This window comes from Vitis riparia, chromosome 6, assembly GCF_004353265.1.
Source record: "Vitis riparia cultivar Riparia Gloire de Montpellier isolate 1030 chromosome 6, EGFV_Vit.rip_1.0, whole genome shotgun sequence".
NCBI lineage: Eukaryota > Viridiplantae > Streptophyta > Magnoliopsida > Vitales > Vitaceae > Vitis > Vitis riparia.
In genome coordinates, this window is record NC_048436.1 from 17,923,938 (window position 1) to 17,937,190 (window position 13,253).

Sequence of the window (13,253 nt, forward strand, 5' to 3'; positions counted from 1 at the left end):
AATTCAAATGCTACTTGAAATTAGAATATAACATGAGTGAATGAATGACCTTGAAAGGATTATAATTGCGTTAGGATTCCATGTCAACATCAGGGACAGGCAATGGAGCAATTCAAAGCTGATACATTTCAACATCAGTGCCTTGCAGTAGAGCAATTCAATGCTTACACGGAGGATTGGATAAGTATAGACAGTCAGCACTTGGATTAAGTTTAGGATTCAGCTCCCCAAGCTCCTGTTCTATCAGATTAAAGGAATAATAACTACACTTGTTCTATCTTTCCAAATCAGCATTGAATTTCCCTTTCAATTAATTGCCCATGTTATTGCAGCAAAGTTGGTTGTAAGTTTGCACTATTCAGACTGAAAAACGCCTCAAAGTGGAACTGTTGAAAATGTGAAGGCACTTCATTTTTCCTTTCGGAGACTTTCTACAAACTTACACAAAAATTGAAGAAAGTATACAGCAAAACCATTTCAACCCACCTAAGACACCAGAAAGGTGAACCCAAAAAAGAAAAAAAAAGGAAAAAAGAAATAAAATGAGATCACCAAACCAAATCTAGGGCTTCATAAGATAGATGAACAGCTGAATTTGATAAATTAACAAAATCGCTATACCATGGAGACACCACATCCTCACACCACACATGCATGCCTCCAAAAAAAATTTCCAAACCCTCATCACCCGAATAATGCTCATAGATCCTGATTGCCATGTCTGCATTTCAACGATGTTAACTATTACCATCCCATCTTCAATCCACCTACCCTGCTAGGAAAGACAACTTGGTCAAACTTTGGCAAGCTTTGATGTTTCCAACATTCAGCAATTTCGGGGAATAAGAAATGTTAGCAATGAGCCGAACCTAATCTGAATCAACCCTCCAATCTTAAACAAGTCAGAGCTGCTGTAAAACATTTGCAGAGTTAGGACCCTAATTTCAATCAACCATCCAATCCTAGACAAGTCGGTGCTGCCGCAAACCCTTTGCAAAGTGAGGTTGCATTAACTGTACATATAAACCATTCCTTGCTACAAGAGAATCATGAGTTCCTTGTTCCACAATCCGGCCTCCATTAAGAACCACTATGTTGTCAACATGCCTCATCATCGCAGCTGTATGTGCAATGAGAATGGTTGTTTTGTTCCCCATAATCAGTGTGTCTAGGGCCTCCTGCACCACCCGGCTTGATTCAGACTCAATTGCAGAGCTTGCCTCGTCCAGTAATAAAATGGGTGCATTCTTCAGCACTACTCGTGCAATTGAAATTCTCTGCTTTTGGCCTGGTGTTAGATCCACTCCCCTCATGCCCACATGAGTATCGTAACCATGAGGCAAGCTGCTAATGAAACGGTGCGCATTAGCTATTCTTGCTGCCTCTTTCATCTCAGCTTCAGTACCATTATGCCTTGCATATATGATGTTTTCTCTAATGGTCGTTGAAAACACTACAGGTTCCTGCTGAACAAGACCCAGGTGATTCCTCAACCATCTCAAATTGAACAGTTTTAGATCTCTTCCATCCAATAAAATCTGACCAGAAACTGGATCATAAAACCTCTCTATCAAAGAAATTATAGTGCTCTTTCCAGAACCTGAAACTCCCACTATTGCTACAGTTTGTCCTCCATTGATTTTTAGACTGAAATTGTTCAACACCATCGATTTTGGGTGAGTTGGATAACAGAAATCAACATTTTTCAACTCAATGCTTCCATATACATTAGGAGGTTTCAGCGCAGAGTTATCATCTGGGTCAATCTTAGGGACACGATCAATGATTTCAAAAACTGAAATGAGAGATTTCCGCCTTTTCAGTATGTAAGGGGCCAGGCCAAATGGTTCCACCAGAGCAAAGGTTGCAAAAGAGAATACCATATACTCCTTGAGTGCTGTTGGAAGACCAACATAGCCATTTTTAATGGAGTGAGCAGTATACCAAAGAAGAAGAGCATTACAGGCAAAAAGAAGATATTGCGAAAGTCCAAAGGCAAAGCCTATCACCATTCCTTGAAGGAAGCTTTGCTTATAAATTTTCTTCAGCTGCAGTCTATAAAGCTCCATTACCTTGTTTCCAGCACAGTATGCTACAACAGTGTAAATATTTCTAACTGCATCTTCGAGGACCATAGACGCCTTCCTGTGCATCTCTTGTATGCCCCTTGAGAACCCAGCAAGCCATAACTTCTGCAAAATATCATTAAGGGGTGCATTAGGAAGTGAATGAAGGTCAATACGTACATGTATGTGATGCTTGACCACAAAGAAAAGAAACTCAATTGCAAGTTAACCTCCCACTTCATCAATCAATCAATCACGACAACTAGTAGTGTTTATTAACTTATGCAGAATAATTTAAACTAAGTTGATGACATGTTTTTGAGGATCTTATGCTTCTTGTTCTACAACATTTAGCATGTGGAAAATGGATAACAGAGTCACTAATGCTAATACAAACAACAGGAATGTGCGTTTGGATATTGAAAAGGATTTAGAAAAAACAAAATATATACATATCAAATAACAACAGAAATAAACAATGGACTATATTATATTTGTCATTAAAAAGCATATGGACACAAATGCAAACCTGTGCAATAGCAGAAACAATAAGAATGGGTAAGGTACCCAAAGCAACAAATGCCAATCGCCACTCAAGCAACATCCCAACAATAACAGCAGCAACAACAGCTGCACTATCCTGGATAAAAACAGAAAGCCGATTGCTAAAAGCTGCACGCACAAATGTGGCATCATTGGCCAAGCGCATGGATAAGGTATCAACACTGTTCTCCTCTTCATCAAACCATCCCACTTCATTCCTAAGCATTGCTGAATGGGAAAAGAATGTAAGTCAACTCTGATGGTGAGAACAATCAAGGCTCAAATTAATAAGAAACATGCATGGAATGAGGAAGATATTATTTACCAGAAAACATCATTCTCCTAACTCGTTCAGTCATTTTCTCTCCCATTATACCAAAATAGAAGTGCTGCAAAAAATTGGCGACCACTGTCGCAACACCCATGCATGAGAGGATCAAACACCATTTGTTCACCTCATTCTGCAGGTGATTATGTTCTTCAGGTCTATAATATGCCGTCACAATAAGTGCAAGAACATAAGCAAGAAGAGGAATAAAAGAACCAAACACGGCAGCACCAATACTTCCTAAAACTGCATATAACCATTCTGCCAAACTAAGCTCTACGAGCCTCCAAAATGGAGGAGGTTTCTGGCATTGTTTATCATTCACCTCCCTCTGTTTCATAGCCACATCACTTAACTGACCAATCGGTTGACTGAAACTTTTTGAGTGGGATCGTTCTTTTTTTGGATCGCATGTGCTTAGCAGAGGTGAAATGGGGGATTCCGGGTCTGAATCATTTGAGGCCTGTTGACTTATTGAAGTAACATCAATCTTAGGTAACTCTGGTAATCTCTTTCCAAAACTATCCTCTCTTTTTATTGATGGCTCCTGTTCAACTGCGTCTAATGACAAACCATGTTCTAGTATTTGATCTGGAGGTGTGCTCTGAGTTTTAGGTGACTCTTGAAAGTTATAAGTTTCATCTGTAGGCCGAATTGCATGACTACCATGGACCCTCTGAAGAGATGGTGACTTAACCATCTTAGGAGATGATGATTCTTCAAAGGAGTTATTTTCTGGTGAGTCCTTCTCTACTTGGGAAGTTGTGGTCTCCTTGTGCGTTCTAATTGGTGTCCTGGAGAAGTATCAGCATGAGTCAACATAACAATTGACATATACATGTTTGCAATTTATAAAAAAATTGCTAGACAATATTACTTGTTTTGACTGCCAAATTTAATACATCACCACAACCATACAAGAAACTGCACTGGGTCCTGTGGAAGCATAAGTTTATGATCAGAATATACCTTTTAGGAGGTTTTGTAGCTTCTTCACACCTGAGAAGTTCTGTATACAGGCCATCCAAGCTTAACAATTCATCATGTGTACCCATTTCAACAAGCTGGCCCTCCTCCATCACAGCAATGTAATCAGCATTCCTTATAAGACTTAGCTGCCGAGCTATGATGATTGTTGATCGTCCTAACATGAGGATGTCTAGAGCCTCCTGAACAGCACTTTCTGCTTCAAAATCAAGGCCACCAGTAACTTCATCAAGCAGAAGAATGGATGGGTTTGAAAGCACTGCCCTAGCGACAGAAGTTTTTATTTTTTGCTCTTCTGTCAATGCTAAACCAATTCGACCCACCTACAGTGCATTGAATTAGATGAACATCAAAAAATGATTGTCAAGAACATAATGCGTGCTTAAGATGTCCAGTACAGTTTACTTTCTACCTGTGTTTCATATCCTTTCTCAAGAGAGCTGATAAATGCATGTGCATGTGCTATTTTAGCAGCTTCTTCAATTTGATCAAAAGTAGCATTGGACCGCCCATAAGCAATGTTATCTCTTATGCTCAGACTTAGTAAGGCAGGTTCCTGGGTCACAAGTCCAATTTGGCTTCTTAACCATTCCAGTTTCAGGCTTTTAATATTTTGTCCATCCAAAAGTACCTCTCCTGTACCAAAAGATATTAAAACATTAAAATCTGAAAAGAGATTTTTCAAAAGGATTCCAATGAGACTCACATAAGAAAAAAAGAAAATAGGCAAGAAGAAGATAGGAAACCAGTGTGTATCTAATACCTAATGTAGGATCATAGAACCGTTCCATGAGTGGGATTATACTACTTTTTCCTGATCCATTCCTGCCAACAAGAGCTACAGTTTTTCTAGCAGGTACAGTTAAGTAAAACCCACTTAAGATAGGAATTTCAGGACGAGAGAGGTAGCTGAAGTAAACATTCCGGAACTCGATATTTCCCTGCACAGAAACTAAGGTATTCCCATCCTGATTAATGGTGGATGTTGAACGGCTTATCATCTCATAAAGTCTATAAGCAGCAATTCGCCCTTGGTCAAAAGAATAGAAGTTTGTTGCTGCCTGATTCAGTCCACTACAAAACATAAGAAATTTCAAGTAAACAAGAGAGACAGAGATGGAGCAGAGAGAGGTGTAGGAGTACCACTCCAGAGGCCAGAGGAAGAAGCTTACAGGCCACTTAAGATAATAGCAAATAGAGCTGCTATAATTTCGCCGCCATGGGCTTTCCTATGAGTAACTAGCAATCTCCCAACCCATAACTGTAATGCACATGAACATATTGCAAGCCCATACGTGAAGCCAAGACCAAGTCCTTGCACAAGACTTATCAATATACCATATCTCAATGTTGCTTGGAGAGAAGTTGCATAGGAATACTTGGCCAGTGTTTCATTTGTGAATGCACATAAGGTCCTAATATAAGACATTGCCTGCACAAATAGAGAAATTGCATCTCATAACCAAAAAACTCTAGCTCTACTGCAATAACAGCACAACTACATTTAGTCCTTTTAGAGTAAAAACACACTGACTTGGTTATTATGCACACACACACACACATATCAGACGATGGGGCACATATTAAGGTAGAGGGTGGTTAATCAATTGTTTCAAGATTCCAATATGTCATTTCAACTAAATATACTTGTTCTTTGCCAATTCTATCCTCTTTATTTCCTGTTATAAATAAACCAGAAGAAAGAGGAATCGTGATGGCTGTTACTTTATTGTGTCCATTTGACACATTGATTACAAAAAAAAAAAAAAAAAAAAAAAGGAAACAGGAACCCTTCTATAGATCTGCATGTTAAATACTGTTTCCATTTCAAACTTATTCAAGACAAGCAGGATGACTTTCACGAAGCCTATTAAACATGCAACATTTCTTTCTGATTAATACAACATTATGCAAGCTGATTCCTAGGAAAAGAATCATGTGTATAAAACAAGTTGACATTATTATCACAGTCACTCTCACTCTGTGTGTGTGTGTTGTTGTTGTTGTTGTTGTTTGTTTCTTTTATGCTACCACATGGACTAATCTTGTTTTAGGCAAACCTTTGTGGAAAAACTCAAAGGCATCTAAAGAGCAATATCAGTCAAGTTTCCTAATGGAACCAAAGATAAATAACAACAAATAAATTGAAGAATAACCTGCTCAGCCATATTTGCTGCCTCTGCATATGCATCTTGAATATTTTCAGCAAGTTTATGGAGAAATATGTTAGATATTCCTCCTGCAGCAACAATAAACGGTCCAGAGGCTAATGTTATGAGTGCAATCTGCCAACAGTTGATGAATCCGATCACAAGACCACTGAAACAGGTTCCCATATTGTGAACATAATTCCCAACCTGTCACAACAGAACCTAATAATTAAGGTAACAACAAATAAACCAGGCATTGCAATTCCAACCCCAACCCCCTCCCTGCCCCAAAGGTAAGAGGTACGAAAAAAAAAGGGAAATCTACTGTGAATGTCTTTTAAAAAATACAATAAGAAATCCTATATTGTAGAGGTTTTTTGGGACGTACTTTTTCACTAATAGCAGACTGAATGAGTAGAACATCACTCAAAACTTGGCTCACAATGTCCCCATTGTTCCCATATGTGTCAAAAAAGCTCATGTCCTGGTTAAGCAATACTTGTACATACTTTGACCTAATGACAGCAGTCTGTCTTTCTCCAGTAAGAATCCAGCACCATACCTCTATCAAGTCATTGGGAATTATTATTGAGACAATAAAGAAGCTTAGTCTACAGAATTAAAACCTAAAATTTTAGGAATGACCAATAAAATTTTAATCTTACCAATCCAACCAGCCAGGAAAACACCGGAAGCTATATAAATAATGTGCAGAGAATGCTGCAGAATAAAAAAGACAAGTTCAATTAATAAATTCTATTTTCAACAAGAAAGTAATGTATAAATGCTTACAACTTCCAATGTTACAAATTTATATTAACACATAATAAAAAAATGAAAATTAAGTCTCATTGTCATAATAAAAACTGATCTGATCTAATAAGAAAACCAACAAACAAGAGAAAGCTCAATTAAGAACACACATTAATGAAAAAATAAAAACTCAGAATATGAAGAAGGCTGGAAATCGAACATGGAAAAATTCCAACATCATGTGCAATCAAAGCATCATGAACCACAGCAGTTTTCCATGGAGAACACCATATCTAAATCAGAAATCCCATTGGAATTTCTTACAGACAAGAAATTCCATCTGTACCCTCTAACTTGAGGATTGGAGAGGATGAAGTTAATCAATGTAATAACCAGCATTCTACAGCTGGCAATGTGTTTCACAGTCATTAGGCGTTTCAGCTCAGGCCCAAGTAAAACCATCCCTACATTTCCAAACAAACAACTATTTTGAAGCCTGGGAAAAATCTATCATGTCTCTCCAGTTGGCTTTAGTGAAAACATCTTCTTTTTCTCACAAAAAACTTATGCTAGGAAAAGTTTTCCATTGAAGCAAACTCAATCTAAGAAAGAAATACTAGTTTTTGAAATCCAAATCAAATAGAACAGGAGGGCATTTGAACTTCCAACTGAAACAATAATTGACATCAAGAAAAAAAGGTAAAGAAGGAAAACAAAGCTTCCACTTGAATGGTTAGGCTGTTTCAATTTGCCAAGAAAGCACAAACCCAACTTACCTACTAATCAAATTGGTGAGATTTTAGTTTCTCCAGGTCCCCCATTAATGAGCATTATAAGACTTAAAATTCATTTTTCATTTTTATCCTTTCCAATGTTTATCGCCAACATACCAATCTCAACATATTCCCAATCAGCTAAATAGTATTTACATGTATCAGAAATGTTAATTGAACATAGAAGAAAAGTTGAATTGGGATTTAAACCACCTGATTGAACTTCTGAAATAGCTCATCTGATTCCTCTGGATGACGATAACTCAACAACTGAATAACCTTGCCGAAAAAATGCAAATATATGACCAGAGCTGCGCCGTGAGCCGCAGCAGCCACTGATCCTACGATCATCAGAACCCAATCCAGTCGGTCGGCGCAAGCAAAGAGCCGCGAGAAAGGCACAGCCGCCGGCGGCTGCTCCATCTCCTCCCCCTCGTCAATCTCCTGATCGTCCTCCGCGGGCGCTGGCCCCGCGTCATTACTCTGTTCCAAGTACGGCGAAGGAGACTCCGGCGGCTCCGACACCTCCGATACCGGCGTTAATGGCTGTATATGCGGCGGGGACCATCCAAAGAGGCCTCTCGATATCATCATCTTCGCTAAAGCCCTAGAACCCTGGGATTCAGGAAATTCAAAACAACCCCTTGTTTTGTTTTTTTAGCGAATTCCAGATGAAAATCAGAGAATTGAATTGCCAAGGTTCTTGTCCGTCCGTCCGTCCGTCCGTACCTCTGATAAAGTCACCCGCCAAGTACAAAAAGGATGGAAACAGCACAATACTCTCCTCCGACAGTGTCGTCACAGCACCGTTCTCTCATCGTTTTCACTGCTTTTTCTCTCTCGAAATGAATGCTGCCTTTCCTGCACCGTTTCAAATGCTGTCCATGCTTTTTGCTAGGCGTTTCCTAATAAGTGAAAGAAACAGTTTCTTTTGATTTCCTTTGGTTTCTTTTCCACCAAACATCATTACGTCGCTCTTTTGCGCTGCCAATGCCAGTCCATGCTGCTCGCATTTCTTTATTACTATTATTATACTCCCGCAAAGCAGAGAGAGGGTTCAGTTGATGGGGATCCAAACGGTGTCGTTTTGGTGGTGCAATTAGATATAATGAATGGAATGTTGGGTGGTGGGACCCAACACTAGGCAACCCACTGTTGACTTTAATCTTATAAATCAATTTTAAAAAATAAAATAGTGAAGAAATACTGACCAACCAACCATCTTCAACCTTGTCTTGTCCCCTTCAAATTTTAGGCAAACCGACCTCGATACAACTCATGTTCCATTTCTCATTTTTTCTAAATTTGGATCATACCCTGTTGACTTTTAAGTTGTTTAAAACAATTTCAAGTTATTTTTAATTATTTTTTATAATTTATTTTAAGAAATGATTAAAAATATGAAAAAATATTTAAAATCTTTTTTATTGCTCATGTATATCTCCTTCAAGGAAAATAAGCAAACACTCAATCGATGCCACGATTTTCAAACACTCGATTGATACCACGATTTTTTCAAAAAGCTTTGAAACAATTTTACGACACCTTTAAATTATGTTTGATTCCCAAGAAACATAAAAAAAAAAAAATAATAAAGTTAAGAAAAATGATTTTCAGATAATCGAACATAGGCATAAGACATGGTGAAAAATAATTCAGAAGTAAAATTTTATTCTCGAAAATAATTATATATATACTCGTGTTACACGACGCAAACTTCTAGATGTCTGGAATCGAACTGGTGTTGAGGAGAAATCAGAAAAGAAGATGCGAAAGCTGTAATGGTGGGGGTCCTGTTAATTCATCATCAAAATTAGCTGTGTCCAGAAAATGATTAAACAGCCCCCCTCCACAAAAACATTTGGGATCAGAGAACCTGCTACCCACCTTGGACAGATTCCATGGAGTTTCATATTCTCCATCATATCGCTCAATTTTAACGCAATCTCTTTTGTTGAATTTATAAGAATCCACTCCATGTCAAAGAATACGCTCATGGAGGAGTGTTTCTTTGTCTGCTAATAGAAAGAGGCATGAGGTATGCGGGCGTGCTCATTAGGGAGACTATTTCGAATAATGGGCCTAATTGGTTTGATTTAATATCAAACCCCAACCTTCTTGGAAGCATTAGTAAAAACTAAGATATATTAAGTGAATTCCATATTTCAAGAAAAATGCAAAGATCCTACTCTGTTCCACTGGCAGAGAAACCGCATAACACCAAAATATTACCAGCTAACCCTTCACAACCCTCCCTGCTGATTCAAATCTTAGTGGGACTGTCCTACTCTGGAGCATTGACCAAGAAGACACCAGAAATGTAGACAGATCCTACCTTAGATGATCCCAATTTTGTTGGCCACATCCAAGGCATCATAGTCTGGGGTCAACCTAACATACGCCTTCTTGGTACCATCAGGCCTGGATCACAAAAATTAATGTCAGAAGAGTTGTCTAAAATATTTGCCAGCAAAAGAACATTCTCGCTCAGGATATTCATAATTAAGTTTATTCATTCCAATCGACCATTTAAAGGATACATAATTTAGATAATTCAGGCCAATTATCCAGATACAAGCATTATATCTTAAACTTGAGACCAATTCTAAATATATGATAATTATATCTTACAATGGACATAGATATTCAGATCCCCTCAACTTACAGATGTAATTGAAAGCAACTCCTAAGAAGTCAGCCTTCATATTTTCACCAAACAAATGGTTAAACCAGTGAAACAGGTTGATGCTATAGATTTGGGCTTTTCTATAGGGTTGCAGAGTAAACTATGGAAACATTTCAATGTTTTTGGAATCTACTCAACCGGTATGAATTCAGCAACAAGTGAAGGTTAGCTATACGGTGTGCCCCACTAATTTTCACTTGAACGGTTTAAGCTATCAGAAACTAACAGAAATTAAGTGAGTCATCAGGACTTAATATAGAGATTAAGTCAGGGAGGTCATGATAGCACCATTCCCTTGTCTCATTGACTAAGATTTTTGTTGGCTATCCTAAATCCTGGAACTTTTGTTTTGTTTTTTTGATAAACAACTTCTACTAAGCAATTTTTTCAGCATTTGAATCAGTACATTGGCAACTAGCTATCCATAGTGGAGACCATATGAAGCTGTTACCTTTTGCCATAGAGGCAGCTACACGATTGGGTTAACAACTTAATCATTCCCTATAATTTAGGTTAACAACTTAGGCTATGTTTGGTTCCAGAAAATTTGAGAAAAAATGTGAGGAAAAGAAAATAAAGAGAAAAAGTAGAAGAAAAGAAAAAATGAAGTAAAATAAAAAATATATTTAAAATTAATAAATTATTTTTATATGTTTCTTCAAACTCATTTCATTTAATTTCCTCCAATATATAAAGATTAAATAATCTTAAAATGTATAAATTTCTAACTAATTTTAATTATATTTAATTTTAAAAAAAAATTATAATGAAACGAAACATGAGAAAACCATTTTCCTTTGCATTTTTTTCTTTTCCTTAATCATTCCCATGGCCCCTCCTCCATTTGCCAAACAGGGAAAAAAAAACCTCCCTCTTCTGCTTCAATGCCATCATATCAGCAGGATAGTCCTCCCTTTTTTGGGGAAACTGATGTCAGCAATAGTTAGTTTGAGTACAACATTAACTGCTAAGCTTATCCATTCGCGGATATAAGCAAAATTTTACCCATATTTAACTTCTGGAGCAGTCTTCCAAATTCCTAAATACTGATGCCATTAACTACCAAAAATAACATTTTTCAGGAAATGAAGTGAAGGTGTTGTAGAAACAGGGATTCTTTGAATATTGAGTAAGAAAACTATAAAGATTCCAATGCATTCTTTTGGCAAAATGAGGATACTTCATGCCAAATTACATGGAATCTAACTTTGAAAGGTCTGATATCTTTATCGACTAACCAATAACTGCTGTATACTCAGGGATAATAAAAAATGTAATTGGAATAAAAATATTGATACCTGATCAGGGTATTCACTTTCTTGGTCTGAATATCATACATCTTTTTAACAGCATCCTTTATCTTCTTCTTGTTGGCACGAATGTCGACAATGAAAACCAAAGTGTTGTTGTCTTCAATTTTCTTCATTGCAGACTCAGTGGTGAGAGGATATTTGAGAATCTGATACTGGTCAAGCTTGTTCCTTGAAGGAGCACTGATGCGAGGATACTTGGGATTTCTTTCCTTCTTCAATGTCTTTGGTCGATGAAAGGTAACTGACGTTCTAATCTTCTTCGCTTTCTTCTTGAAAGTTGATGCACCCGATTTGACTGCTTTAGCAGCCTTTGCGGCTTGTGCCTTTGGGTCAGCCTTTTTTGAACTATCAGCTACATGAGAGGCATATCATTTAGATAGAGAAGGAAGAAAGAGAGAACATAAAATACTGTTACTTTCATTTCTTTTCTATGTTTCCTAGCGTGGGGTGATTTGAGTGCACTTTATTAAAACACATTCTCCATTCATGTTTTTAAAAGTGAGAAAATTGACCCTCAAGCGAGCTCATTTAGTGCAAACACTTAAAAATAAAATGGAGATAAAATACCATAAACTCATATTCCCCAACAAAATAATACTATTAAAATAGGGTATCTTTTCATTTTTGGCTCAAAATAGGCAATATAAAAAGCACCAAACGAGGCATAAGGTTTTGAATTCCTTTTGAGACAGAGGTTTTGTTTTGAAAATCGGAGATCTCAGAGCAATATACAGATCCAATCCAACTTCAAAGATTCAATTAATCAATATTCCATCGCTTAACCATATCCCAACTTCTTATAGGCCTATAACTTCAATGACTATAGTGCAATCCCCATTACCTAACGTGAATGATTGAAGTTGGAAGGTATGCCAGGCAATACCATCAATCATACTGTCGCATTTGCATTTTTACAGATCCTTCCATCTGTATCCATCCAAAATTTATATTCTTGATCTATTCCTACATTTCTGAGTTCTATTCCCACTAAAAAAGAACATGAACCATAATAGCCAAAAAGCCATCACCCAATTACTCAAATCACAGTATACGTATTAGTCACACAAACATGATATGAACCCACTTTTGCAAGGGAATTCCCACTTTTTCCTTAGGAGAGAGAAAAAGAGGCACCCTCAGAATTCTACCTTTCAAAGCCTCGAATACAGACACCTCCACCCAACCTAGCAAACTGCTGTTATTCACCTTAGTCAAAACGAGTTTTTCATTTTCTCAAAATCCAAACCAACACAAAACCTAAGATCCACAGTTTCATTTTCCTCCCTTTCCCTGGCTTTCCCAGTAATCAAACAGAAGGGGATACAGAAATGAACCAGCATTGGAATATACCTTGAAAATATGACAAAACCATGGTACAAACCAACAAGCCCACCCTTATATGAAAAACCAATTACATACATAAATAATAACACAATTCAGAGATTGAACGAATACCTTTAGCAGGAGCCATTGATTGCTGAACAAACTGTCACCCTTTCAATCAAATAGAAACCCTAACCAACAAGGAAAATTCAAAATATATATAAAAGTCAGTTTGATTGAAAAACCATATGAAATATCTACGTAGTGGAGTGGATATGGAGAGACCTGTGGTGGCGTGCCTCTAGGGTTTGGGGTTGGAGAAGAAGGCAGC

At 37.5% G+C, this 13,253-nt stretch overlaps 2 protein-coding genes across 4 annotated transcripts; both read right to left on the reverse strand.

Annotated features, from left to right (window-relative positions):
• Nucleotides 1-366: 366 nt before the first annotated feature.
• Nucleotides 367-8,937, reverse strand: LOC117916671 (ABC transporter B family member 20-like). 3 transcript variants are annotated; one of them, XM_034832811.1, is made up of 11 exons: nt 7,814-8,937; nt 6,740-6,794; nt 6,463-6,638; nt 6,081-6,281; nt 5,097-5,356; nt 4,688-4,998; nt 4,337-4,560; nt 3,907-4,247; nt 2,935-3,731; nt 2,596-2,837; nt 367-2,192 (listed from the first exon to the last, which is right to left on the reverse strand). In XM_034832811.1, the coding sequence occupies exons 1-11, from the start codon at nt 8,192-8,194 to the stop codon at nt 963-965; spliced, it is 4,218 nt and encodes a 1,405-aa protein (XP_034688702.1). In that variant the 5' UTR covers nt 8,195-8,937; the 3' UTR covers nt 367-962. The 3 variants fall into 3 exon arrangements, with proteins under 3 accessions (XP_034688702.1, XP_034688704.1, XP_034688703.1); XM_034832813.1 differs by lacking the exons at nt 6,463-6,638; nt 7,814-8,937 and having other exon boundaries at nt 6,740-6,776; XM_034832812.1 differs by lacking the exons at nt 6,740-6,794; nt 7,814-8,937 and having other exon boundaries at nt 6,081-6,296; nt 6,463-6,553.
• A 781-nt stretch (nt 8,938-9,718) lies between these two features.
• On the reverse strand, nt 9,719-13,225 carry LOC117915606 (60S ribosomal protein L23a). The gene is made up of 4 exons (XM_034831205.1): nt 13,208-13,225; nt 13,055-13,113; nt 11,585-11,951; nt 9,719-10,021 (listed from the first exon to the last, which is right to left on the reverse strand). The coding sequence occupies exons 2-4, from the start codon at nt 13,068-13,070 to the stop codon at nt 9,937-9,939; spliced, it is 468 nt and encodes a 155-aa protein (XP_034687096.1). The 5' UTR covers nt 13,071-13,113; nt 13,208-13,225; the 3' UTR covers nt 9,719-9,936.
• Between the last annotated feature and the right edge of the window lie 28 nt (nt 13,226-13,253).